At 54.2% G+C, this 25,708-nt stretch overlaps 10 protein-coding genes across 10 annotated transcripts; 5 read left to right on the top strand and 5 right to left on the bottom strand.

Moving 5' to 3' along the window:
* Nucleotides 1-378: 378 nt before the first annotated feature.
* CH63R_11163 (Sterol 24-C-methyltransferase) lies at nt 379-1,705 on the top strand (the record flags this gene model as incomplete). Its single annotated transcript, XM_018306137.1, has 4 exons — nt 379-585; nt 647-681; nt 737-1,058; nt 1,121-1,705. The coding sequence occupies 4 exons, from the start codon at nt 379-381 to the stop codon at nt 1,703-1,705; spliced, it is 1,149 nt and encodes a 382-aa protein (XP_018152978.1).
* A 767-nt stretch (nt 1,706-2,472) lies between these two features.
* Nucleotides 2,473-3,177, top strand: CH63R_11164 (MYND finger; the record flags this gene model as incomplete). Its single annotated transcript, XM_018306138.1, has 2 exons — nt 2,473-2,525; nt 2,562-3,177. The coding sequence occupies 2 exons, from the start codon at nt 2,473-2,475 to the stop codon at nt 3,175-3,177; spliced, it is 669 nt and encodes a 222-aa protein (XP_018152979.1).
* A 1,889-nt stretch (nt 3,178-5,066) lies between these two features.
* CH63R_11165 (Pectate lyase) lies at nt 5,067-6,203 on the top strand (the record flags this gene model as incomplete). The annotated part of the gene is made up of 4 exons (XM_018306139.1): nt 5,067-5,369; nt 5,398-5,514; nt 5,599-6,004; nt 6,067-6,203. The coding sequence occupies 4 exons, from the start codon at nt 5,067-5,069 to the stop codon at nt 6,201-6,203; spliced, it is 963 nt and encodes a 320-aa protein (XP_018152980.1).
* Nucleotides 6,204-7,221: 1,018 nt separating this feature from the next.
* Nucleotides 7,222-9,076, bottom strand: CH63R_11166 (Carboxylic ester hydrolase; the record flags this gene model as incomplete). Its single annotated transcript, XM_018306140.1, has 3 exons — nt 7,222-8,007; nt 8,065-8,326; nt 8,388-9,076. The coding sequence occupies 3 exons, from the start codon at nt 9,074-9,076 to the stop codon at nt 7,222-7,224; spliced, it is 1,737 nt and encodes a 578-aa protein (XP_018152981.1).
* A 1,097-nt stretch (nt 9,077-10,173) lies between these two features.
* On the bottom strand, nt 10,174-11,447 carry CH63R_11167 (Aldo/keto reductase; the record flags this gene model as incomplete). The annotated part of the gene is made up of 4 exons (XM_018306141.1): nt 10,174-10,505; nt 10,569-10,979; nt 11,038-11,215; nt 11,283-11,447. 4 exons carry the CDS (start codon nt 11,445-11,447, stop codon nt 10,174-10,176), a joined length of 1,086 nt encoding a protein of 361 aa, XP_018152982.1.
* Nucleotides 11,448-13,833: 2,386 nt separating this feature from the next.
* CH63R_11168 (tetratricopeptide) lies at nt 13,834-15,807 on the top strand (the record flags this gene model as incomplete). Its single annotated transcript, XM_018306142.1, has 1 exon — nt 13,834-15,807. The coding sequence occupies one exon, from the start codon at nt 13,834-13,836 to the stop codon at nt 15,805-15,807; it is 1,974 nt and encodes a 657-aa protein (XP_018152983.1).
* A 331-nt stretch (nt 15,808-16,138) lies between these two features.
* On the bottom strand, nt 16,139-16,634 carry CH63R_11169 (uncharacterized protein; the record flags this gene model as incomplete). Its single annotated transcript, XM_018306143.1, has 2 exons — nt 16,139-16,547; nt 16,606-16,634. 2 exons carry the CDS (start codon nt 16,632-16,634, stop codon nt 16,139-16,141), a joined length of 438 nt encoding a protein of 145 aa, XP_018152984.1.
* An 837-nt stretch (nt 16,635-17,471) lies between these two features.
* Nucleotides 17,472-19,331, top strand: CH63R_11170 (putative Class V aminotransferase; the record flags this gene model as incomplete). Its single annotated transcript, XM_018306144.1, has 6 exons — nt 17,472-17,836; nt 17,901-17,937; nt 17,999-18,182; nt 18,237-18,348; nt 18,441-18,725; nt 18,830-19,331. 6 exons carry the CDS (start codon nt 17,472-17,474, stop codon nt 19,329-19,331), a joined length of 1,485 nt encoding a protein of 494 aa, XP_018152985.1.
* Nucleotides 19,332-19,615: 284 nt separating this feature from the next.
* Nucleotides 19,616-21,022, bottom strand: CH63R_11171 (Lipase b; the record flags this gene model as incomplete). Its single annotated transcript, XM_018306145.1, has 1 exon — nt 19,616-21,022. The coding sequence occupies one exon, from the start codon at nt 21,020-21,022 to the stop codon at nt 19,616-19,618; it is 1,407 nt and encodes a 468-aa protein (XP_018152986.1).
* A 3,279-nt stretch (nt 21,023-24,301) lies between these two features.
* CH63R_11172 (uncharacterized protein) lies at nt 24,302-25,636 on the bottom strand (the record flags this gene model as incomplete). Its single annotated transcript, XM_018306146.1, has 2 exons — nt 24,302-25,250; nt 25,308-25,636. The coding sequence occupies 2 exons, from the start codon at nt 25,634-25,636 to the stop codon at nt 24,302-24,304; spliced, it is 1,278 nt and encodes a 425-aa protein (XP_018152987.1).
* Between the last annotated feature and the right edge of the window lie 72 nt (nt 25,637-25,708).

Genomic DNA, 25,708 nt, shown 5'->3' on the forward strand with positions numbered 1-25,708 from the left:
ATAAAACTTCCCGTTTCGGTGGCGTCGACGAATCACGACGCTCCATCGGCTCGAATCCTACGCACACAAGGGGGCCTCTCAGCGCATTCGTATTCGGGTCTGGCCATAATCGAAGGGTCTTATCACGTATTCGGTTTGATGTCAGGAGCTCAGAGAAGAACAACAAAAATCGAGCTTGGTTACTGTCTGTTCATTTTGGTATTTCTATAAGAGGTTGAGGGTAAACTCACAGAAAGAAGAAGTGATCAAAAACTACAACAATAACCCAGTTCTCCTCCTCATCTTTGGTCGTCTTGTCCGAACCAATGCTTCCGAGTTCGTGCCGCCAAATCTGAACTTTTTAATTACACTCAACATCAGTCAAAATCGTTCATCACGATGGTTGGAACTATTCCTGAGGAGGGGCAAATGCTCCTGGCTCACGACGCTACGTTCGAGAAGATCCTTCACAAGGGCACCTCCAAGACTGTCGGCATGTCAGCAATGCTGAAGAAGGATCACGAGGCACAGCAAGCGGCCACGGACGAGTACTTCAGACACTGGGACAACAAGAGCGCACAGAAGGAAACAAAGGAGGACAGAGATGTAAATGTTTTCTGTTTACAAGTCTGTGTGGTTCATCAACTGACACACCTCCCCTCAACAGGCCCGGACAGCGGATTATGCGTCCTTGACAAGACAGTATGTGTTTGGAACACGATTGGACGAGTCCATAACTAACCGCTCGGATTACTAGGTACTACAACCTCGCCACCGACTTTTACGAATATGGCTTCGGCCAGAGCTTCCACTTCAGCCGCGCCGCGCCCGGCGAGTCGTTCAAACAGAGCATCGCCCGACACGAACACTACCTCGCCCACGTCATCAATATCAAGAAAGACATGAAGGTGCTGGATGTCGGATGTGGCGTCGGCGGACCGGCCAGGGAGATTGCCAAGTTCACGGGTGCCTACGTCACTGGCCTCAACATCAACGAATACCAGGTGGAACGCGCCAAAAGATACGCGGTGAAGGAGAAGATGGACAAGCAGGTTCAGTTTGTCCAAGCAGACTTCATGGTATGACCGAGAAACCCCATGTATCCACTACGCGCTCCCGGCTAACATCAGACGACTGCCAGAACATCCCCTTCGACGACAACACCTTCGACGCAGTCTATGCCATCGAGGCCACCGTCCACGCGCCCTCCCTCGAGGCCGTGTACTCTGAAATATTCCGCGTCCTCAAGCCCGGCGGCGTCTTTGGCGTCTACGAATGGGTCATGACGGAGAAGTACGACGACGCCGACCTCCGGCAGCGCAAGATCCGCATCGAGATCGAGCAGGGCGACGGCATCGCCAACATGGTCAAGGTCACGGAGGCGCTGCGCGCGTTCGAGGCCGCCGGCTTCGACGTCCTCGAGCACGAGGACATGGCGGAGCGGCCGGACCCGAGCCCGTGGTACTGGCCGCTCGACGCCGGCAGCTGGAGGCACGCGCAGACGATGGGCGATCTGATGTACACGTTCCGCATGACGGGCCTCGGGCGGGCCGTCACCCACGGCTTCCTCGGGCTCATGGAGACGCTGAGGCTTGCGCCGCCGGGCATGATGAAGATGTCGGACAGCCTGGGCGTTGCCGCCGACGCGCTGGTGCTGGGAGCCAAGGAAAAGATCTTCACTCCAATGTATCTCATGGTCGGCCGAAAGCCTATTCAAAAGGAGTAATACCTGTATACCTACTTGCCTTTATTTAAATATTCAGTGCTCTTCTGTAACCTATTTACCTCTAAAAATGTATTCAAATTTTTTATTTTATAATTAAAAAAAAGAGAAAGATAGTCAAACAGACAGTGTCAACGAAAAGAACCGGGCATAGATAATACACAGACTTTGTACGAACGAACAGAGCATACCTACTGTAACTGACTAATAACAGCAGATCAAAAACAAAAAAAGATGGACGATCAGGGAATCGAACCCTGGACCTACCGCATGCTAAGCGGTCATTATACCACTAAACCAATCGCCCATGTAGATGATCTAGCCCGGACTTGAACCGGAGACCTTCAGTGTACCCAACTCGACGAGAGAACTCGACGGGATGTTAGACTGACGTGATAACCAACTACACCACCAGACCATATGATTTGTTGTCGTGGAACGTTAAAACTGTGCAATATTATCCCTTAGGGCGGAAAGACGGCGCTGTGAAGCGAGGGGATCCAGCCCTTGTGGGGCAGATCCGGAAACGGTGTGCTAGGCCCTGGGGGAATGTTTCCACATGTCACGGGACCCGGCCCGTCAATAACCCGTTCCGCAAACAGGAGAGAGGTCATCCCCTCCTCCTCTGAATCCACACACCCACAATACCACACACCATACCCACACCCACACACGAGTCACGGCTAGCTGATTAAGTAGTGCTTCTGTGGAAGCTCTTGGATGTAAAAGAACAAGGCCCGAAACCAAGGATCGATCCCTGCGGTAGAGCAATGGCAACCTGTCGCCGCTGCCAATCCGAAGTCACAGCGCCCAACGGGACGCAGTGCGACCGCTGTGACGTCCAGTACTGCTCTTAGAGCTGCGAGAACCTCCACTGGAAAAAGCACAAGAACTCCTGCGCCAAGAACCGCCCCAAGTCCGGCGGTGGCGTCCGCACCTCGCCTTCCGGGCCTGCCAAGCTGTCGCCGTCCCGCGGGTTCGATGGGCCCGTGCCGGACCCCTTCACTCGGCTCGCCAAGAACAAGTTCCTGTACGACCGCCCTGAGGTCGACACCTACCGTCTCCGCATGGAGGACAACGCCGTCATCGAAGGCGAAACGACGCCCAAATCCCTTTACGAGCCCGGCGTGTCGGACGCCGCCGATGGTTTCCGGGCATTCCTGGACAAGGTCAAGGGGAAGCCGCGCCTGCTGCCGCCGTGGTGGAGCGAGGAGAAGCAGGCCGAGTGCGAGGCGCTCGGCGGCGACGGAGGTGAGAGGTGGTACAGCCTGCGGGCCAAGGCGACCAAGGCCAGCGTGATCCAGCACTACGGCGACGAGCACTTCCCTATGCAGCCGCGGATGATGGGGGAGGCTATCTACGGCTCGGCTCCCGGCGGTGGCAACAGCTCGATGATGGGGCGCATATTTGCCGAAAGAGAGGCTGGGACCTCGCAGTACCAGCACGTCGCCCACATCGACACTTCGGGCCTCTAGGCCCGTTCCCTTTCGGTTTGGGGTTGCTGTTTGTTTGTTAACAAATTTCCGTCACTACGATTGACGCATGATGTACGGATGAAGAAGAAGAAGAAGAAGAAGAAGATGATGATGATGATGATGATGATGATGATGATGATGATGAGCGAAGCCTGGCCAGGAGGGAAAAAATGACAGTTGTTTTACCTGTAAGTAGCCAAGGATTGAAATGCTCCCGCCAGAGGAACGGCCTGAATTACATGCGCCGCGAGCCTCCTTTTCTATGCACTGGGTTGAAGCTTGTGCTCTAGTGCAGGCAGATCCATCTGGAAGGGTCAAATGATGAAATAGTCCACGCCCAACCGCCCACTGTGAGTGTTCATCAATCTAGAGCCTGTCTCAAGGCAATCCTCCTCAGTTTCCCTCTCTCTCTCTCTCTCGGGGTAAAAGAAGAGGTCACAGAAAAGACAATCTCGGTGAAGAACTGGCAAGGGTATCTGTGGGCGGTCTACGGAAAGTGGGAACTTGAAGCCCGCCCCCGAGATGGACGAGCACGACAATGGATCGACTCCAGTCGCATTACCACTCGACAACGTGGTTCACGGAAGAACCCAAAGGGTTCTCCGCGTGGCTTACGAGCTCGAGTGGGAACTGGGCCTCGAAGACGACCAATCCAGACAGGGGACCTCGAGGGGGTCGCACAAGCGGGATCGAGGTGGTGACTTAATCTATCCCACGGGCTGCTGTCGTTCTGTGCCTCGCAGCGAGCTGCAAACCGCCCGCACTAACACGGGTGCGCCATCTGGGAGTGCGGAGAATGTGTTCTTAGTCCTGTACTCACACTCTCAAGTCATGCATTACTTTGATGGACGGACTTTGCTATGTCATTGACAGCTTAGTCAAGTCTCCCGAGGAACTTGGCGTGAATTCTTTTCTGCCATCATCGCAAGTCTCTGGCCCTGCAAAAGTTGTCGTTGACATTGGGCTTCGAGTCTCTATTTGGCTTCCGGGTATGAGCACCAGACCCATGAGCTTATTGCCACTGGCCCAACCATCATCGACCATCATCAGGTCATGGACCCATCCCATCTACCCCAACCTGCAGTCCCGGGAGAGTACGCTTGACCCGCAAAGGCAGGCCGAGAGGCACCTTCGAAGTGACCCTGACCCCTCCACCTCCAAGTCCATACTGATATCCTGCAATAAAACCTGCAGTGCACGCGGAACCCTCGACCATCTCGCTTCCAACTGCACCAACAACAAGCGTTTTCTTGGCTGCGACCATCACTGCGTAACCCCCCCAAAAAAGGCGGCGAATCTACGATCTGGGGCCAAACGTCTTCTTTGCCCCGTGCCATTTCCACCGTCACCAGCCAGCGATCCGGAGTGTCGAATTTCCACCACTGAAAGCAGTGCGTTCCCTCATTAGCCGGCTCTTGGCGCAGTAAGCCGGAGCGGCGACATGGCTGGGCCAAGGGTCCCCGACCCGGTGGGTTGGACGGCTGTCATTGGCGATGGCCTCGTGCGAGAGGGCAGGACAGGGGTTCTCCGCATGGAGCCATTGGGATTCAGCATGACGTGAAAAATAAAATAATCACAGAGCTGAAGGCCTGTGGCTTGGATGGAGGTTGAAGCAACGAAGCTCAGCTCGACCGAGGTCGGAATGCCGTTTTCTCGGGTGACCATGTGTTACGACATTGTGGTGGTTGACCGTTGACGTGTATAAGTAGTTCCCATCTGGCTGCCATGTGAATGGATGGCTTCGTCTCGTGGACCATCCCGACTCCCTTCTCTCTCTCTCTCTCTCTCTATCTCTCTCTATCTCTCTCTGGTGATCATTACTCCCACCGGAATCTCACTGCCCCTTCCTCCCTTGGTCCTGTTCGATTCTTCTTGTAGCAGCCTTCGCCATGAGACTCAATGCCCCTGCCCTCCTCTGCGCCTTCGCGAGCCTAGCCACGGCCAACCCTCTCGACTGGCTCGGCATCGCCTCCTGGGACGTCGAGGGCTTCGCCAAAGACAACCCCATCGGCAAGACCACCGGCGGTAAGGGCGGCCCGACCGTGACCGTCACGAGCGTCCCCGAGCTCCAGACGGCCGTTGTCGGCAGCGACCCCAAGACCATTGTCCTCAAGGGCGAGTTCGCCCTGCCCGCGCGCCTCAACATCGGCTCCAACAAGAGCCTCATCGGCTTCAAGAACAAGCCTGAACGTGTACAACGCCACCAACGTGATCGTGCAGAACCTCAAGATCAGCTTCATCTTGGACAACGACTGCATCACCATCCGCAACTCTACCCGGGTCTGGGTTGACCACAACGAGTTCACCTCGGATATCTCCCAGGGTCCTGACTTATACGTATGTCTTCTGATGACTCTTCTTTCTCGGTAGATCATCATCGAGGGGGTGTGTGTGACCTCATTGCTGACTACCCGAAAACAGGACGGTCAGGTCGACATCATCCGCGCTTCGGACTGGATCACGGTCTCGTGGAACTACTTCCACGACCACTGGAAGTCCTCCCTCGTCGGCAACGACGCCACCTTCCGCGACCTTGACTCGGGCCACCTCCACGTCAGCTACCACCACAACCACTGGAAGAACATGGGCACCCGTGGCCCCGCCGGCCGCTTCGGCACCCAGCACATCTACAACAACCTCTACGAGGACTTCCTCTACCAGGCCATCCACTCCCGCTCCGACAACCAGGTCCTCGTCGAGGGCAACGTGTTCCGCGGCAAGACGCGCGAGGCCCTGAGCACGTACGGCCTCGTCATCCCCGAGGACTCCCCCAACACCTGCGTGTGCGGCGATGAGGAGCTGGACGGGTTCGCCAACCTGGGCTCTCGTACGTCGCCTCCCCCGTTATTTTGAAGGATTGCATGGAGAGCAGCGCTAACATTGCAACAGCCAACGACTGGGGTCGAGCTGGTGTCAACATTACCCAGAAGGGCACTTTCTACAAGGCCCCGTACAAGTTCAAGCTGACCCCTCTCCCCCTTCTTGCTCCGATCATCAAGCTTGGTGCCGGTGTCGGTCGCGTCTAATTTTTATGCCGGAACGTATAGCAACAAAGTAGTAAGGTTAGTCTTGCATGGTTTGGCCTGTGGTAATTGAATCTCTAGTAATTGATAATTCCTACCTTGTGACCCATCTTGAACCATTTCTTTCTCGTGGTCTCCATTTGCCATGTCGTCGAGTGCATAAAACCAGTGTAAGTTATGGTTACAATCAACAGCCTTGGCAAGGCCAGCCAAGAACTACGGAGGAATTTCTCGACTGTTACCACATGGCATCTTGGCATAAAGAACGTAAAAGACCATGACCTGCTGCCAAGAAAGCCCCCGCGCGCCCCGTTCGGTCAAGGATGCATTTCCCATCGCCTGGTTGCTGGGACGAGCTATGCTGGACTCTCCAGGACGTATTTGGGGTGGTGTTGCTTGTCACCAGGGACCAGAAAATTTGTTATTCTTGTTTTTGTTTATTTGACCTCTGTGAAGTCATTAAGCAAGCAGTATTACTGCAGTAATCCTTCAGGATCTTTCTACAGTAATTCCTACTGGCTTGGAAAATCATACCTGCGTGCAGACCTGTGCGACTGGTGGAGGGGAGATGGACATTTGTGCACTCTCGCCAACTTGAACCGACGAAGTACTTTGCATGATGAAGGCCGTCCCTACGGGTCAGTGTCCTGTTTGAGACACCCAAATCACATTTGCAAAAAGCTCCAAAATACTGGGCCAGGATCGGCTAGAGACGAATGCCATCGCAAGTCTTGGGATGGAACCCGTCCTGTCTGAGGGCGTCATACCAGCCGCGGGATCAGCGCAACGTCATCGGACGGGAAAAGTGTCCGTCTTCAAACGCCAAATTGTACTCTGACCGAAGAATGAGTTAAATTGGGGTAGTGGCAGTATTTAAAGAAGAAAAGAACAAAAAATAAAACAAAATGCCAGTAGAATTAGTCTGCACGCCCAGCAGCGGTTCCAGGAGCCCAGCTCATCGTGTACCTGTTCTGCCTCTCGGGATGCAAAGGACTTCCCCGCCGCCAAACGACAACGACGTTCAAAAGCGCAGGCTCGCCACGTTGTTCAGCAGAAAGTTGTAGCTGTCTTGGCGGAAGTCGTCGTTGATGAGCTCGGCCTTGTCCGCCAGCATGTGCAGCATCTTATTGCCGTCCCTCCATTTCGGCCAGTCGATCAGCTTCACCCTGGCGGTGCCCGTGCCGCCCGACGAGTTGTTCGGGTCCAGGTTGTAGGCGAAGTTGAAGTAGTACGCGCGCGTTGCGGCCGCGGCGTAGTTGGGCTTGATCCCGAAGAAGACCTGGAGGAGGTCGGAGCCGTGAAACGTGCCGAGGACCGGGGTGCCGTAGTCGTAGCTGGCCAGGTAGCTCCAGTTGTTGACCTCGGGCTGGACCGTCTGGGATATGCTGAACACGGCCCGGCGAGTAAGGGTGAAGACGGTGTCGCCGAGGATGGCGGCGAGACGCTTGAACTGCGGACGGATCTCGTTCAGGCCGGCGGTCCTGAATGGAGATCCCTCGGATGGTCTCGGATTGTATGTCGCCACCAGCTCTGTGATTTGTTGGGGCGAGGCGTTGTTGAAATAGAGTGTAGACAGATACTCCTCTATTTTCTTGGTGTTGGTGATATTTGGCTGGAAGAGCGCAAAGAGAGTCCCTTCGTCTTCTTGATCCCCAAGAATGAATGGTATCTTGGGCAGCTTGCCCGAAGTTGCGAATAATTCAGGGCTCGAAGGGACGTTTTTGCCATCTGGTCGGGGAAGATACGACAAGGCGACGGAGCTGTAGCTCAACAGACCCGGTACCGAATTGGCGGCTCTCCGCATGTCCTAATACCCAACATAGAGTCAGCAAAATGGATAGATCGAACCTTCACCACGTCTTACCTCGTACGAGAGTTTCCGGAGACACCCCAGCCGGTCCTTCGCCCCTGAACAGCCCGCGGCAGACAGCACCTGTTCATATACCTTGGTGGCTTTGGGTGAGTCCATGGGGTCGGTAGGGACGGCAGATCCGGAGTTCATAATGGCACCGCGAAACAGAGCCTTCCCATTCCGTGTGATGTTGCCGTTGAACAGCGTGAACTGGCTGAAGATCGAGATGGCCCCAGCAGATTCTCCCCACAGAGTGACTTTTTCGGGATCGCCGCTATGCATTTCGATTATTAGGAAAGCGACTGAAGCATATAGAAAGGCGAGGAACCCCTTACCCAAAACTAGCAATGTTGTCTTGAACCCATTCGAGCCCCATCCGCTGATCGAGCAGACCGGCATTGGAGTTGCCTTCGTCCATGAGGTCCTTGCCCGGCATGAAACCCCACGCCCCAACGCGATAGTTGACAGCCACGAAGATGAAGGGCTTGCCCGTCGACATGCCCTCGGCCACGAGACCCGCCCCGTTATACATGGACGTGCTCCCCTGCTCGAAGCCGCCGCCAAAGATCCAGTACATCACGGGGAGCTTGGCCCCCTCTTTCGTTCCCGCAGGCCGCTGCACGTTGATCGTCAGGCAGTCCTCTTTGCCGACGGCCAGGTTCTGAAGAATGGGAAGGTTGAGAACGCTATCGAGGAGACCCGGGGGGATGAGCGGCGAACCAAAATCGGACTTCAAGACGAACTGAGGACACGACTCTGGCTGCTCCGTGGTGACGTCGATCTCTCCCAGAGATTCCGTCAAGCGGACGGGGGCCTTGAACCGCAGTTCTCCGATGGGAGGTTTCGCATATGGAATCCCCATGAAAGATTCGACCTCGCCGCTCTTTGCTCCGAGAAAGCCTTTGGTGCTGCCCTTGAGAGTTGCTTGGGGCGTCTTGATGGTGACTCGGGGGCCCGCGAATAGCTGTGGGGCGGCCCATGTCAGAGCGACCAGACAGCCGAAGACCAGCGTCGAGGGACTCATGCTTGGGTGTGTATGATGAGAATGAAAAAGATCCAGCCCCTGGCGGGTGCTTCTGCGCTGTCCACGAACACGGCTAGTAGCAGAGGGCGACGAACGGGTTTTGATCAAGAGTGTATTAGGGCTGTGCTTCGCCTTTTGAGGTCAGAGTTTAATTGCTTGAACTCCGAAGCCGAAGGAAATGCCATCATATCACATGAACGGGCCGAACGACATAGTCCTTCACCAGTGAGTTTGCCGAGCTATTCTGACAACGGATGAACCAGGTAGTATGTAGAGCGGAAAGGGGGCGGAGGAGGAGGGGGGAGGGGGGGGGGCAAAGGCCTCGGAAACTCGGCTGCGTTCTTCGCATCAGATGTCCCGAAGGGAATGTGTTTCTATATTTTGACAGCAGCCCAGGGATGTATGAAGTCGGGAAAACCTGTCGGGAATCGCCAACAGGGAAATCTCTAGAAGGTTCTGAACCATTGTGAGGCATGCAGATGCTCCCTCAAGCCAACCACTTTGCAGGCGACGGGCTGGCAGGTGTCATGCGCCCAAGTATTCAGACGGCTGCAACCCAGGGTCATCTTTCTGACAGGATGGAGATCGTAGCTCATGTGCGGGGGGGCAGTGGACAGAAGGACCTCGAAATCGGCCTTATAGGCACGAATCGGCTGCTTTGGATGTCAAATAACGGGGATGGTTGGCTCCATACATCGTACACCGAGTAAGAGCTCTGCGGCCTGTGACGAAACCATGTTGCGGGGGGAACATCAGACGGGAGGCGCCTCAGCCAGCTTAGAGTCTGGTGGTCAACCCTCCTACATCGTGTTCGGATCCACGAGTCGGAGGTAGTCCCCGGCCGCAAACTTTCCGAAAGCTGGGTTGGATTGCCGAAGCAGGCGAAGCTTCGACAATGTCTTGGAAGAGGGTATTGAGCCGGCTCTCCAGGAAAGCCAGACGGTACAAGGTTATGTCATCGTAGACCCACGCTGTGGTGGTGGCTTCAATGACATGGACAGTGGCTCGAGGACTCGTGCAAAACAATCGATTGACTTTGGCTCGCCGCTGTAAATCTATCCAGACCATTCCCTCCTCGGTTGCATCGCCCGGAAGCATTACCTGTGTCCAGAAATGGCCTTGGGCTGGTACAGCTCTTCGAGATACTTCTCCTCCTCGTCAGTCAGGACCTTGCCATCCGCGGTAATGGCCTGGTCGATTCGATCGACGCTGCTGAAGCCAATGATGGGGCTCGTGATGCGCTTGTTGATCCATGCAAGAGCCACGTGGGACATGGGCCAGTCGCGTTTCTCCGCGATCTCCTGCACGCGCTTAATGATCGTAAGGTCCGGCTCGACCGTCCCGTGGCTTCCGGGCTGGCTTTCCTTCTCGCCCTTGCTGCGGGAGGTTGTGCCGAAATCCTTCGGGGGTCGGGCCAGATGACCGCGGCCTGAGTGGGTGTGACGATTAGCTCGGCGTCGGGATACTTGGGGCATGACGGGGGTAAGCTTACACAGAGGAGCCCATGGGATCAGGCCGACGCCCGTGTCGTTGCAAAAGCGGTTCATCTCCCTCTCTTCCTCCCGGTAAAGAAGGTTGTACTGGTTCTGCATGCTCACGAACTTGGTCCAGCCGTTCTTCTCGGCCACGAACTGCATCTGGGCAAACTGTGTACCCCACATGCTGCTTGCGCCGATGTATCGCACCTTGCCAGTCAGGACGAGATCGTGCAGTGCTTTCATCGTCTCCTCGATAGGGGTGCTCGGGTCGAATCGGTGGATCTGAAGAAGGTCGATGTACGGGGTGTCGAGTCGCTTGAGGGAGGCCTCAACCTGGTTGAAGATGGCGCCTCGGGACAAACCCCATTGGTTCTGGTAGTCTTTCGACCTTTGGAATTCCTCTCGATAACTGAAATGCCTAGCCTCTGAAGTTGGGGCCGATTAGTCACTTCACCTTTATCGTTATGCAGGGGCAGTTTCTACCTGGTTCCTCCCCCACAGCGAAAAATAGCTTCGTCAATATGACTACCTTCTCGCGCGGGATGTTGTACTTCTTGAGGGCCTTGCCGATCGTCACCTCGGATGCGCCGTTGGAGTAGACGTTGGCGGTGTCCCAGGTGTTTAGCCCCCGATCGTACGCGGCCTTTAGAAGAGGAAGAGCCTAGATGACAATACCAGGCAATGAGCATGCTGTGGCGACAGACCTGGGTTGATCAGTCCAGACGTACCTCGTCTTCGTTCAAGGCCCAGCCCAGTGTGCGGGAATCGCCGAAGCTCATGCAGCCAAAGATCGGGACCGAAACGCGAAGTCCGGACTTTCCGAGCTGGCGGTACTCTACTTTGGTGTTCTCGAGTCCCTCCTTGAGGCGTGCGGGGAGCTCCTTGGATGCCATTGTTGCTGCTGCGGCTGCTTTCTGTTGATGAGATATAGTGAATGGTGCTCAAGTGGGTTGCTGGGACTGGCCGGCAAGCTCTTGAGAAAGTTTTAGTTACACTGTAAGAGAGAACAATTGTAGACAGATTGCATATTTATGTGAACAAGTGCCACTCTGAAAGCTCAAACGTCATTCGATCCGATCACGACATCATGATAAGGAGGGGGGGGTCACAGCGCGGGTCGTTGCTCTAACCGAGAGGCGACAGAGAGCTACCCCGCACCACGCTGATCATTCCGTCCCCTCTGGTGTGAAGAATCCACCAACAGCAGATGCAGGTTGCTGATGTTCAGTGTGTCGGTGAGTCGGAGTCGGCTTCGAGTCTCAAGCCATGAAACCGGACTTAATGGCTGCAAACACCGGCTTCAATGCACGTCGAACGGCTTTGAAATACAAGTTCAAGAGGGCTAGGGTGAGGAACAGTTTGGTTGTGATCATGTAATAGGAGACCGGCTACGCAGCTAGCTCCACTGACTGATCGATTGGCAGCTTCTCCAACTGAAGCACACACCAAAGGTTCCCACAAACTGACTAGGGTCTCGAGAGGTGGCCACTGACCAGCGCTCCGTCTGCAGTTTCCATGTCGATAGCTTGATTGCCAACACCCACAACGCAGTCGTCAAACTGTCTGCCTAACTTCTATGAGAAGATTCACCAGGATGAGTCATCATCACTTGCTTTGTTGTTCAGATCACGGCCCTCATCTGGGTGATTGCAAGGTCTCTGACAAGAAACATTTACGCAAAGACTCTAGTAATTAACTGGGATTATGTTACTGTGGTAATCTCACTGTGCCGAAGACATTTCTTTACAGGCGATCCGTGGGTTAACTCGGAGCGAGAGATAACTGGCCAAGGCTGGCAACTCCAGCCTGGAAGCTGGTGAAAAAAGGAGTAGAATCCATCCCCAATACAACCCATCGACTTCGACTAACTCCTGCCCTATTTTGAGATGCCCCTATGATACAGTCTTCAGCTTCCCTAGGCTAATTAGAGTCGCTGGACCCGGCTGTATCATCCTATATTTCGCCAGCCTGGACACGGGCCTGCTGCATGTCTGCAACAGTGAAGAGCTTGGTGTGGTAATCCAGCTGGACCGCCGTCCCGTTCGAAGCTCTCACATCCTTTTCATGAAAGAGAAAAAGCCTAAGGAGAGCAGGCCTTTTAGATGGCAACTGCCCAGCACAAGCTAGAGCTTCTGCAGGCACAAGCTACCAATACTGCAGTGAGCAAAGGGAAAATATAAATAGAGTTGGGGAGAGAAATCTTCGGGTCTGGACAGTGTGCTGTTGTAGTCGAATGAGTGGATGAGAAGAGTCCCACCTTATTGCTTCGTAACGTCTTGTGCCAGCTGACAGAGCCTGCCCTATGGGACATGCGTGACCTACGTATCACTTCAGCGAAGCCGTTGGTGACTTCACGAGACGGAGGTCCATAAAAACATGTAGTGTACCACCGAGTGAGTCGTCATCTATGAGTATATCAGCCTATCATCTGTTAAAAGAGAGCCTAAGCTCTGGACATAGTCACCGAAGTCGTGAAGTTATTCGAATGTGGACCTTTTCACCCATTATCTGCCTACAGAATGAACGACCTCACCCTCATGCGTGGATAACAAACCGTCACTTACATAACGATAACCACGTGCCATGGACGAAAATCACGGAAAGTGCAAGTAAAAACAAACGTTGCAGACGAGAATTCAGTGTGCAAAGTTCGCTTTCTTTTCTCTTTTATCTGGTGTGTTCTGATACCGTCCCTCGTGTCTTCTCAACACGCCCGAAACATCATGGGCAGCATCTGGGCAGCAACTCATGCGACTTCTTAGTCATCTACATACAATACACGCCGGAAGACTCGTTCCTTCGCGCCATCGGCCAATCAACGGTGAATGACTCACGCCGGTAGTCGAGTGTGCTAGGCCATCCCAGCAACGCCGTCTGACACTGGTGGGACCCGGTGGGCGCCATGACGCAGTGAGGTTGGCGGGAATACCTAAGCAGTGGGCGAACGGACCAGCGTCTGAGTTTTCCGGTGGGAACGGCCGTGGAGGTCGTCCCTTGCGTAAATCTTGTCATGCAGATCGAACCCTAACACCTGGGGGGGACGACGACACACAATTCGTCGGTGAGGCGATTGGTTTTGCCTCTGCTGTCACCCCCGGCCTCGGTAACTTCACTTGTTGCAATTAGAACGAATCCCCGGACGCATCATTCAAGTGCCCGAGTCCCATGAGTTTGGTCCTGACCAACAACAGCCTCTTTTACCCCCTTTGACCCTTTAGCCCTTTACCCACTATCACCACTACACATTCGGGTTCTCCTAGGCGGGTTCAGCCTAAAAAAATGGCGCATCAGAACGGCGGAAACACGGTCTTGCTCACCGAGCAAGAGGCACAACGCATCCGGGCCACCGTCCAGGAAACGCGAAAACAATGCTCAGAACGCAAGGGAAACGCAAGAGAATTTCGAGATGCTCACGCCACTGTCAGCCAGGCAACTGGCACTTCTCTCATGATGGACATGGGCAGCATGGCCGGACAAGGCCAGCGGGACACACTGCCGGCTCTTGGCGTTGGGCAGACATATCCGCCGAGCACCGCTTCTCTCCAAGACCTGAAGCCCATGAAGTTTACCGAGCTCCAGGTGGAAACACACCACCGCGGCCGTTCTCTCATCGTCAAGCGTGCGAGCCGCTGTCCGGTGGTGACCCTTGCGGCGCGGTCATGGACCGTGGTGCAGGACGAAGAGGAAAAGGAGACTGAGCGGCTGGAAATATGTCTGCACAAGACGACAGACGGCGAGGACACATTGGAATCAGCACGTCGCTATATCATCAAGGAGCCCTACTTCACGCTGACCGAGGACGGCGAAGCCACGCTCCGGATAGACCATCCTTCTGACCTGGTCGTCTGCCAGGATGAGATTGTGAAGGGCAGCTCCACCCAAGTCGAGGATGCGGAAAAGGGAGAAGTGTTGGCGAAAAAGTGCAAGGACAAGGGCAACGCAGCACTGCAAAAGAAGGATCTGCCGCTCACTCGCGAAAGCTACTCCCAAGGTCTCAAGCTCGCCAGACAAGAGGCTGTTCAGAAGACGAATCCCGATCTGGCACGAGACATCGCCCGGAATCGCGCTCATGTACATCTCCTGCTGGACCGGCAAGACGAAGCCATCGCCGACGCGAAAGCGTCTCTGATCGGCGCAGACGACCAACGATCAAAGGAACTCGACAGCAAGGCCTACTTCCGCGCCGGCAGCGGGGCGTATAACTTGGGCCAGTACCAGCAGGCCAAGGAGTACTTCGAGCAGGCCAAGAAGCTCGCCCCTGAAGAGAAAGGCGCCGCGATGTACCTGCGAAAGGTCGAGTTGCGTCTGCGGGAGGAGAAGGAGGGGAAGTACGACTTGCAGAAGATCAGGGCCAACCTCACCCCCACTTCTCCGCGGGCCGACGCCGCAAGCTTCACCGGCAAGACCGAAGTCAAGGAGAGCGCTGGGCGAGGCCGTGGGTTGTTCGCGACCCGCGACATCGCCGCCGGGGAGATCGTCATGGTCGAGAAGGCCTTCTGTGTTGTCTGGGGTCACGAAAGCGAAGTCCTGACGGCGATGACATACGACGTGCGAGATGACAGGATCCGAGTGGCGCCGGTGGGCTTGACCAAGGCCATCTCACAGAAGCTCCTGAGGAACTCTTCCCAGATCGCCAGAGTGATGGATCTCTACGGCGACTACCAGGGCGAAGGTGACGTGGCGGCGACCAAGACCGAGGAGGGGGCCGTCGTCGACGTCTTCCGGGTCCACGATATCGTGTCACGCAACGCCTTTGGTCCCGGCGGCCAGTTCGGAGAAGAGGGCGCAAGGAACGCGAGCACGGGTCTCTGGATCTGGGCCGCGTACATCAACCACTCCTGCATAGCCAACGCCAAGAAGGAATACGTCGGCGACCTGATGGTTCTCCGTGCCCTCGGCGCCATCAAGAAGGGGGAGGAGATCTTCCACAGCTACGACGAGTCGGCCGACTACGAGGCGAGGCAGAAGGCGTTGCTGACGACATGGGGCTTCGAGTGCGGCTGCGCCCTCTGCGCGGCCGAGAGGACGGACGACGACAAGCTGAGGAGGAAGCGTCAGACCCTGGCGAACGACGCGGACGACTTTGTGAACACGACGCACTGGACGAATGCGAAGCGGATTGCCATCGCCAAGGCCCAGCGCTTTGCGCGGGACATCGATGCCACGTACGACGACAAGAAGTACGACGGCGTGCCCCGTCTGGCTTCGGCAAGAGTACGGGAATGGCTTGCCAAGGCAACCCCTCTCAAGTAATGGGACGTTGTGATGTAGACTTGCATCCTAGACCCCTTAATGAATAGTTTTACACGTCGCAAGACACTGATTCTCCTCGATCTGTGTGACCCAAAGCAAACGGCAGGTAGATGGCTGAAGTCTGAACTCTGGCATTGGCTTTTGCTCGATCTTTTCTTCTTTGGCTACCGCTCATTAGAGACTAATCATCCTGCTCTGATAATTGCTTTCCTCCCCAAATGGCCAAGCAAAAGAACGTGTGGTGTCAAACACCCCCCCCTGATCAACACGTACCGTCCACTACACTATCAAATAGTTAGCCTCGTACCGCGTAGACGTATTCCGCTCTGCCTCACCATCGCTTTCTCTGACACTTTCCAGTCACCGAGCTCGGGAACTCCCCCGACTTGGGAGAGCACTTCACAGTCTTCCCCCCGATACAGGTGGCGCCGAGGAAGTTGCCCCATTGCGCAAACATGGCGGAGTAGTCGTTTCCCCTCGCGGTCCAAGCCCGCCAAATGGTAAGGTTGCCGCGATATTCCTTCAAGCCGGGTGCGCAACTACCCTGGCCCTCATTGGTGGGCAGGCCGGGGATCCAGCTCGCGCAGTCGGGCCCCATGATGCCCACGAGGCCGAGGCTCGCCACGTCGAAGGCTTCGTCCGTGTTGGAAGCGCACACGGAGACTTGGCAGTGCACCTGGGTACAGCCTGATGCTAGCACCTCGTGAAACAGCAGGAAGACCAGAAGGAGGAGTGTAGTCCTGAGTTTGCGGTTAACGAGATTGTCAACAGGCAGCGGAGGAGGCTTGAGCTACTTACACTCTGTGGAATGCCGTTCTTGAAGCCATGCCGTGTGTTGTTAAACCGTGCGTCACGAAGTTGGGGTTTTGCCTCGTCGGACAGCAAGACTTTGGTATAACCACCCCTACACCGGTGCGTGAAACGATAAGGCTGATGATCTTGCTGCGGTGGTCTCTTTTTGAATTGACTACATGATGCGAAACCGAAGTCAGGCGGTGCTGGGGCTGAGAAAAGATATCATTCCGGCATTTTGAAGCAGGATCGAGGTCACCAACACGGGAACGTGAACCACAAAATTGCTTCGTCGGGGTAGGCGACGCATCGTTGCCGAGCTCCGTATTTTCTTTTCCCTTTCGACAAACCGCAAAATTAGTTTCTCTTATGGAATCATTCGGTGCTGCTGGCCACTGAAAGAGCCACGTGCATGCCGATCCTGCTGCTGCTGTTCATATTAATGCCTCCGTTATAGGCGCATTGGACCTGCTTGCTGATCTTTCAACTCTGATATATTAAACCAAATTGGCGTTCCTGGAACATGTTCCCCATCTGCTCCAACGCTGCAACCAAGTGAGTTTTTTGCGCTCTCCAGCCAAGCTCCAAAACATTTTTCGCCTGTCGACATGTGCTTTGAACTGACGCCAGTATTGTTGCCCACGCTGCACACGTGGTGGTAGGCTGGCACCCAGACAGGCCTTCAAAGTCATACACGTGTCTAGGCCATCGGACCAGATCTTTGGTTCTCGGTCTTTAAGCGTTCGTTCAGCCTTCGTGGGCTTTTGCTCTCTCGACTCTTTATCTACGCCAACACCTCGTCAGCAAAATCTCCCAACAGCCATGTTCAGTTTCGCGCCGCACCCGTCCACGTTCTCTCCTTTCTCAGCACAATGCATTTTTTCGTTTCGTTCTTGCTTGCAACAATCGCTTGTGCTTCTCCGACCAAGTTCCTGGCGAGTCGAGACGACGACGACGACAAGGACCGATGGGAGGACGTGACCTGCTCCGATCCCCACATCACCGACGCCAAAGTCGCAGCCGACGTGCGATGGGAATCCGCCGAAGCAAACTCCTCCTGGAAGGCCGCCCTGGACGCATGGCAGAGTTATGAACCGGAGGGAGAGGCCGTCAAGCTCAAGTTTCCGGCCTTCATCAGCGACTTTTACGGCGGACCAGAGGGCTGGGACTGTCAAGATCCCGTGAATACCCCGTGTTCAACAACGATTCAGTGCGATGACACAAAATACCCAGCTGGGTACGTTGAGCCCAAACAATTGACGACTTCACTCCCCTACAGGCCCTTGGCTAACCCTTATCAGATTCATGGTGCTCAACTCATTTGCGAAGCTTCATGACGTGAGATACCGATCAAACCCCTTGTCAGCCTCATCGTCGGCTAACATGAAGAAACACGAAGATCTATCAAAAGTACCACGAAGCGCTGCAGGATGCGCAACTTAGCATCTCAGCCGCAATGGGTGACTTCACCACGACATTCGCCCCCCAACTGAAACCAAAGGATAATTCAGTACTCATCAAAACGATCCTGGATGTCTTGATGCTTGGTATAGGGGTCGCGTCAGCTGGACTGTGGAATATTGGTAAGTCTTGCATCCATGTCATGAGAGGAGACGTCCAATACTGACCCAAGGCAGTACTGAAAGATGCTGCCATATTTGCCGTCGACAAGTTTCGCAGCTTTGCCAAAGATAGCTTCAACAGCGCGGTATCGTCGTCTTTCGCTTTGGCAAAGGATAATCTAAAAACGTAAGCAACTTTCTTCTCTTACACCAACTGTTTTGCCCGTTAAAACGTGAGGTATGCGACAACACGACTGACCGCGGTAACCCCCCCCACAGTGCCAAGGACGCCGTAAGCGTACAGAACGACCTGACCTCGTCCATGGGCGCTCTGTTCGACGTGTGGAAGAACACGCAAGCCGACTATTTGTCGGAAGTATTCTCCGGAACCAACGAATCGACGCTGGAAATGCTCGATTCTCTGATCCGGGACGGCATGATGAACATGGTGCCCGTCGACATCAACCTATCGGAGATGGTCAAGCTTGTCCAGAAGATCATGTTTGGGCAGATGATCCCAGTTGCCTGGGCTGTCGCGCCGGCCGCGTTTACACCCTTTGTGCTGTAAGTCGGAACCCTCGCGTCAGACTTTTTCCACCTCTCCTGCTCCCCCAAGTGGCAGGAAGAGGATTGTCTCAGATCACCGACTAACCCTACCTGGCCTACAGCAAAACTGGCGATAAATGCTCAGATACCCTGCCCGAAACCTTGGACCCGTTCATGACACAAGACACGCACAAGAAGGCCGGCGTCTGTTGGAACGGAAACCAGTTCTACGTTCTCTCCGTTGGAACGGACGGGGTTGATGTGCAAGCCGATACCCCCGGCCTCCCGAGGTCGGACCCGCCCTTCCAACTGTTGTCCGGCGGCACGAACGACGTGCTCGACGGGAAGAACTGGGCCGGCATCACGCTGGAAGACATCGTCGTCAGCTCGTACAGCGGTTATCTTAAGAACGGCAACCGAAATGGCTACAACGTTTCGTTTGACGACAGTGACGGGACGGTCGACGAGCTCATGCTGGCAGATGGTGTGCGGACTCCCGGCTTCTTCTCCCTTCCCGTTTGCACGAATGTTTGGAACACCCTAATGCAGATAGCCGGGAGCCCGAGGGACAAGAACTACTATCCTTGCGGTGTTGAGGTTGAGAAAACCTTCCCTGCAAAATGAAGAATGGGAGCTGGCTCTCCAATGCTGGTACAAAATACCTTGGTAGCGGGACTCAGGTTTCAAGGACTTGAAAAAAACTAGATATAATAAGTAAAATACAGTCAGCCCTAGGAGGACATCCCATCGGCATCAGAACGATGAATCCGAATAAAATAATTGTACATGCATGAACCAACACGTTTGACATGTCATCTCCGGTCCCAAAACCTGGTGCTATTATCAATCATCTTAGATATGTTCTCCCATATGCAGAAAACCCCCATTCTGCATCCAGACGGACTCAGTTACACACGAGCGTAAGCCATGAGACCAGGCTCCGCAATAAGTTTGGGCAGGTATGCCAGCAGACGAATGGCCGCAGCAACAATCGACCCAGCAGTCGCGATACCGTCTTCCAGGGACAGGCCAGGCGCAATGAAATCTTTACAAACATCATCGAGGTCGATGTTGCCGACTTGCGCTGGGCCCTGGCCTCGTTGAAGGACGTCTTTGATAAGCGCTGCCGTCAAGGGGTTGAAGAGCATGGTGGCATGGCCGTAAATGCTGCCGGCAGGTCGTCCGGGGCACACAGATTGTACCTCAATGTTGGTGACGCCAACGCGGCGGGCATCGTTCAGGTAAGCAGAGGCAGCCGTGCCTTGCTGGGGCTCCACAACCTCGTCAAGGAGGGCAGTGTAGAAGGTTGTTGTCGGGACATAGGCATCGGCGCCACCGCGAGCGCGAAGAGTATTGACGAAGACAGATGTGTACTGCTGCTGGATGACGGAAGGATCACAGGGGGCGTTGAGGGCACCGTTGCCGGGTGAGAGACAGAGAACATTGGCAAGGACGGTGCCGTGAAAGTCGGGAGAGACAGGGAAGAAGTCGGAGACGGCGCTGCGGGTGGACGGCCAGAAAGTGAATGCCCATTGGGTGTCGAGGCCGCCCTGGGACCAAGAGATGATGCTCGAGTTCTTGTTGGTGATGCCGTTGATGTAGTTGATGGCGTAAGCGACGTATTCCGAGTTGATCTGGGCGTCATTGAGAAGAGCACCTGGGATGTTGAGCCAGACTGGGTCGGCGTAGGGGACATTGGAAAGAAGCTTCAGCAAGTTCGGGCTGAACGTCTCTCCGCCGTAAACACCAGTTCCGGGGATGAAGATGACCGGGGGCTTCGTGCCGTAGGTGAACGTCTGCGGAATGAAAATCACCTGGCGTAATTGTGACTCTGTGAGCGTGTAAGGGGCATCGGCCGGGTCCTTTCTAGGCCAGATGGCCTTGGCTGGGTTCCGAGGATTGTTGTTGTTGATAGAGTCGATTGCGTTGATGGGCGCAACAAGCTTGTTGGCATTGCCGGCAAGGTCCAGACTACCCAGAAGACCGGTCCCAAGGAGCCCCTGGAAACTCGAAAGGAGACCAGATGGAATGATTCCCTGGCTGATTTGTCTTTGCACTTTGCCATAGAAATCTCCCGTCCCGCCGCCTGTGTTCCAGATAGCTCCCAGCTTCTTTTGAAGTTCGGCTGCGTTGAGAACTTTGGCACCAGTCGGAGGCTTGGTTCCAAGAACGCCGGCCAAGAGCTGGACGTAGTTGGCAGGGAGAGCCAAAAGCTTCGTCACGGCACCGACGGTGTCGAGGAGTCCGGCCGGGGCGCCATTCGTGGAGTGAAGCAGGAGAGCAGTAAGCGCGAGCTGTTGAATTGGTATACGCATTGTACTTCGGAGAACAGGCAAGATGGAGGACAGAACGGCGAGCCTGAATTATGAGATGGCAGAGATTGGTGGGTATCAAGCAAGTAAATCGTAGTAGAACCACTAAGTCAACATACCCACTTTTGGAACACCCCCTCATTTGGAACACCTAAAAATGCCTCAACCCCACCACCAGCCTCCTACTTCCTCCAACTTCGAACTATCACAACAATTTCATACCTTATGCAAATAACCTCATTTTTTCAGAGGACCTTTATTCCTGCCTTATGGCCCAGTATACCGAGTATGAAGTCAATCAGGCAATCCAGGCTGTTTCAGACGGCCAAAGCCTAAGGAAGGCAGCCCGCGAATATGGCATCCCAATTACCACCCTCCACAACCGTCTCACAGGCACCCAGGCAAGGGCAGCAGCATTTTCAGACCTTCAGAGGCTTTCCCCTGACCAGGAGGCTAAGTTGGCTGAATGGGTGCGAATCCAGCATGCCCTTGGTGTTGCCCCAACCCATCAACAAGTGAGGGCATTCGCAGAACGAATCCTCTGTGCTATGGGGGACAAGGAGCCTATAGGAAAGGGCTGGATCCATGCCTTTCTAAAGAGAAACCCATCTATCAAGGTCCAGAGAAGTCGCCTTATTGACTCTAGACGTGTTAATGGAGCATCTACTGAGGTTATCAGGGACTGGTTCAAACTCCTCGCCATACCAGAGGTCAAGGGCATTAAACCATCCAATAGATACAACATGGATGAGACTGGTATCCTTGAGGGCCAGGGATCTAATGGGCTGGTGCTGGGCATGTCTGAGACGAAGTCTGTACGCAAGAAACAGCCTGGATCAAGGGCATGGGTATCCATCATCGAATGCATCTCTGCCCTGGGCCATGCCCTTGATCCCCTCATTATATATAAGGGCAAGACAGTCCAGCAGCAGTGGTTTCCTCTAGACCTTGGCCCTTATGAAGGATGGCAGTTCACTGCAACAGAGAATGGATGGACTACAGACGACACTGCAGTTGAATGGCTGCAGAAGGTCTTCATCCCTCAGACTATCCCTCAGACTGCCTCCCAGGGCAAGGAGGGCCAGGAGGGCAAGGAGGAGGCCAGACTGCTGGTTGTTGATGGCCATGGGAGTCACACAACGACGGACTTTATGTGGCTCTGCTATATTAATAACATCCATCTATTGTTCCTACCACCACATACCTCCCATGTGCTCCAGCCACTTGACCAGTCAGTCTTCAGCCCTGTAAAGGCAGCCTATAGGAAGGAGCTTGGATACCTTAGTCAGTGGAATGACTCTACTATTGTAGGCAAGAGGAACTTTATAGGCTGTTATCAGAAGGCTCGTACTGCAGGTATGACGATGCAGAACATCAGAAGTGGTTGGAAATGGACAGGGTTATGGCCTGTCTCTATGGCGAAGCCTCTGATGAGCTCCCTCCTACTCCCAACAACACCAAAGCCATCAGCATCTTCAGATCAGGTCAGCAAAGGGCAGTCTGGAGGCAAGGAAGGCAAGGAAGCTGAAGGATGGGCATCTGCGTCGTCTGCAGTAGTGTGGTCGACGCCAAGGAAGATGAAGGATCTGGCTGGGCAGTTGAAGCTATTCACAGAGCTAGAGAATGATGCCTTCACTCAACGCCTTCTATTCCGGAAGGTGAAAAAAGGCTTCAGCGAGCAGGCCTATGAGCTGGCTACTGCCCAGCATAAGCTGGAGCTCCTGCAGGCCCAAGTCACCAATACTGCAGCAAGGAAAAGAAGGACAGTCCAGATCGACCCAAACACCAAGTTCGCCAATATTGAGGACATCCAGAAGGCTCAGATTGAGGCTGGCGAAAAAGAGGATATCACAGATGAATCCAGCGACTCTGATACCCCTAGTGAAGCTGAAAGCTGTATTGTGGTGGCATCTAGGCCTAGTCAATAATTAATTGAAGATGGTGGTGATGTTGGGGATAGCTTCATTCTGGGTGTTCCAAATGAGGGGGTGTTCCAAAAGTGGGTATGTTGACTTATGAGGCTGATATGTAAACGCTGTAGATGGGCTCTGGGCTGTTTATAAACCCCCAACTGAGGTTCTTTTTCTTTTTCATCTTTTCCAGCGCTACACATCCGGAACTTGAGTGCCATGAAGTTCCCGAGACTAACGTCAGTTAGACCCCAGAGCGGATTTGTGCTTGCGAGCATCTTGCTCAAATCGGCCTGGTGTCGTGAGCGAGTTCTTCCCGGAAAGCTTGCTGATTATCAAGCTAAAATAACAAACTGCCGATCCGAGGGGCAACAGAGAACATCGAGTTCCCCGTTTTCTCATGATGGTCTCATACACGGGGGTCAAAGAGATGGTTAGCGTCGCTTCTGCTTCTCAAATAGGAATCGAAGGGGCTCTAGTGCGGGAGTTGGGGGACATCCCGTCCAACCGTCCAGCGCTACGCAAAGACGATGGTTCTTTAGTCTTGAACATTCGACCGTTGGGTTCCTTTGCTTTCATGGCCTGAGAACTCTTAGGGTAAACGTTGGCCATGTCGAAGCGCCACAGCCGAGCGCCGGCGGCCACCTCGGCTGCCCAACTTATCCAACCACCCACGTCAACAAGAAGTCGGCGTCAAGCAGTTCCATCAGTATGACGATCTGACGGGTTTTTACTTCTTTTCAACAGCATTTGTTATCTTTGTGCCTGATACCTTCATGGCAGCTCTTAACTAGGTTGTCAAAGCTCTGCGGTTTCTTATCTGCTGGGTGGTCTTGCAAGTGAATCCAGCTCATCAGGAGATCATCGCCTGATGCTATGCTACCTTCGGCGTCGTCGAATGATCCGGCCGTGTTATCATAGTTTGAATTAGAGTTCACTTGAGCGGGTGCAGATATACGCAAACTTCCGTGTCAGGCACATTTGGCTTAGACGACAGAGATAACGGGCCTTCAAGTACCTACCAATGCGTCCCAAAAGGTCACCGATTCGACATGATCAATGCAACGGGCCGATAACAGGTCGACGTGTGACTATTTGGTATGGGCACCGTGAAGGTGGGTGGGAGACTGAGGCAAAATCAGAACACAAAGGACTGTTTACTCGTGCTACAGGGGAATTTCGGCTCCTGGAGACATGGCCAGTAGTATTATTAATTTTACCGCCCTCTGCTTAGGTACGCTACTCTCTTGGGTCGCAGACACCAGTCACAAAAAGACACGAAAACACTGCTTCAGTCTGTATCTTACACAGAGGCTCTTACAGGTCCTCGGTGTTGTACATGAAAATGAAAATGAAAGGAAACCCCCGTAAACTAAACCCAATCAATTCCTTGCGCTTCGCACCAGCCGTCGGTGTGATCAGAGTTATAAGCGTAACCATAGTCCTCGGCCTCATCAAAGTTGCAGACGTTAACATTGAAGTTGCACAGTTGAATCGGCTCCAGACTGGCGCCCTTTTCCGTCAATGTTTCCCAGGGGTTTATCAGCTGCTCATAGTCGCTCGCGTCGAAACAGTCCGTTGGGCCCTTCAATACCTGCTCCTTGGTCAGGCCGTACGTCTCGATCAGCTTCTTCGCCAGCTTGTTCTCCGGCTTCTTGCTTTTCCGCCTCTGGAAACGGCGCTCAGTCCACTTGTTGTTGGGCTGAATCTCGCAAAAGATGGCATCCGGCGTGGGGTCGCACTCGGTCTTGTTGAAGGTCCTGATTATGTACACGTTCTGGGCCTGCATGAGCAGTCCCATAGCGTTGGTGCTGATGGATTTATACATCCAGTTGTCGACGTCGTCCTGAGTGATGTTCTTGTCGCGGGTGAGGAACACACCGCCGCTCAAGACTTTGTTGATCCCCCACTTCGGGTCGGCGATAGGGGCGTCAATCACTGTTTTCGCATACGCCCCGACCGCTTTCTTGTACTCGTCGATTTGGGAGCCCATCTGGTTGGCCAGGTCGCTCCACCTGATGAACTGATCGCCCCCCGACGGTGGTACCAGCATGCCACCTGTGATGATGCCGCCACCCTGAACAGCACTAGCCCAGGCGCCTACAGTGGCGCCGTATACTGCGGTTGTTGGAAACGCATTGATAATGCCATTGACCCATGCAATGAATATCCTCCAGCCTGTAACGTTGTCCTTTTGTGCCGGCCAAAGGTCGTTAACAAGCTTGCCGAGCTTGAAACTAAGAATCGTGGCCGTATACGTTAAAGCGAGATTCAAGTTGTTGACGTAATTATTCCATCCCTGAACGCCCATCAAGGCATACCTTTGAAAGTTAGTTCCTATCAGAACGTAAAGAAACGTTCGGTGTAAGACAACACACCAGCCGGGAAGGGTTACTGGAGAGCATGGCTGGCCAGCATTACACCATGTGTTCACGCCGCAAAAGAAGTTCGGGGCACCAAGGTAGGCCCCCAACGCTTGAACATTGTCGTAGGGATACTCCGTGTAGTGCTGTGATGCGTTTGCCAGAAACGCATCAACGTCTCTCTCAACCCAAGTGGTATTCGACAGCTCCCCTGGCTCGCAATCTGGATCCTGAGGATCTAGAGTAGTAGCAATACCACGGTCCGGAGCCTCAGAGCTGAGGGGTGCCGCCTTTACGCCACTCAATACTAAGACGGCACTTGCGACGAAGAGTTGAAACAACATGACGGCTGTGTGTGTAATCCGACGAAAAGTAGAAGTCTGAAGTTGCCAACCAGATATACCGGCAAAAAAGAA

This window comes from Colletotrichum higginsianum, chromosome 8 (genome assembly GCF_001672515.1).
Source record: "Colletotrichum higginsianum IMI 349063 chromosome 8, whole genome shotgun sequence".
Taxonomy (NCBI): Eukaryota; Fungi; Ascomycota; class Sordariomycetes; order Glomerellales; family Glomerellaceae; genus Colletotrichum; species Colletotrichum higginsianum.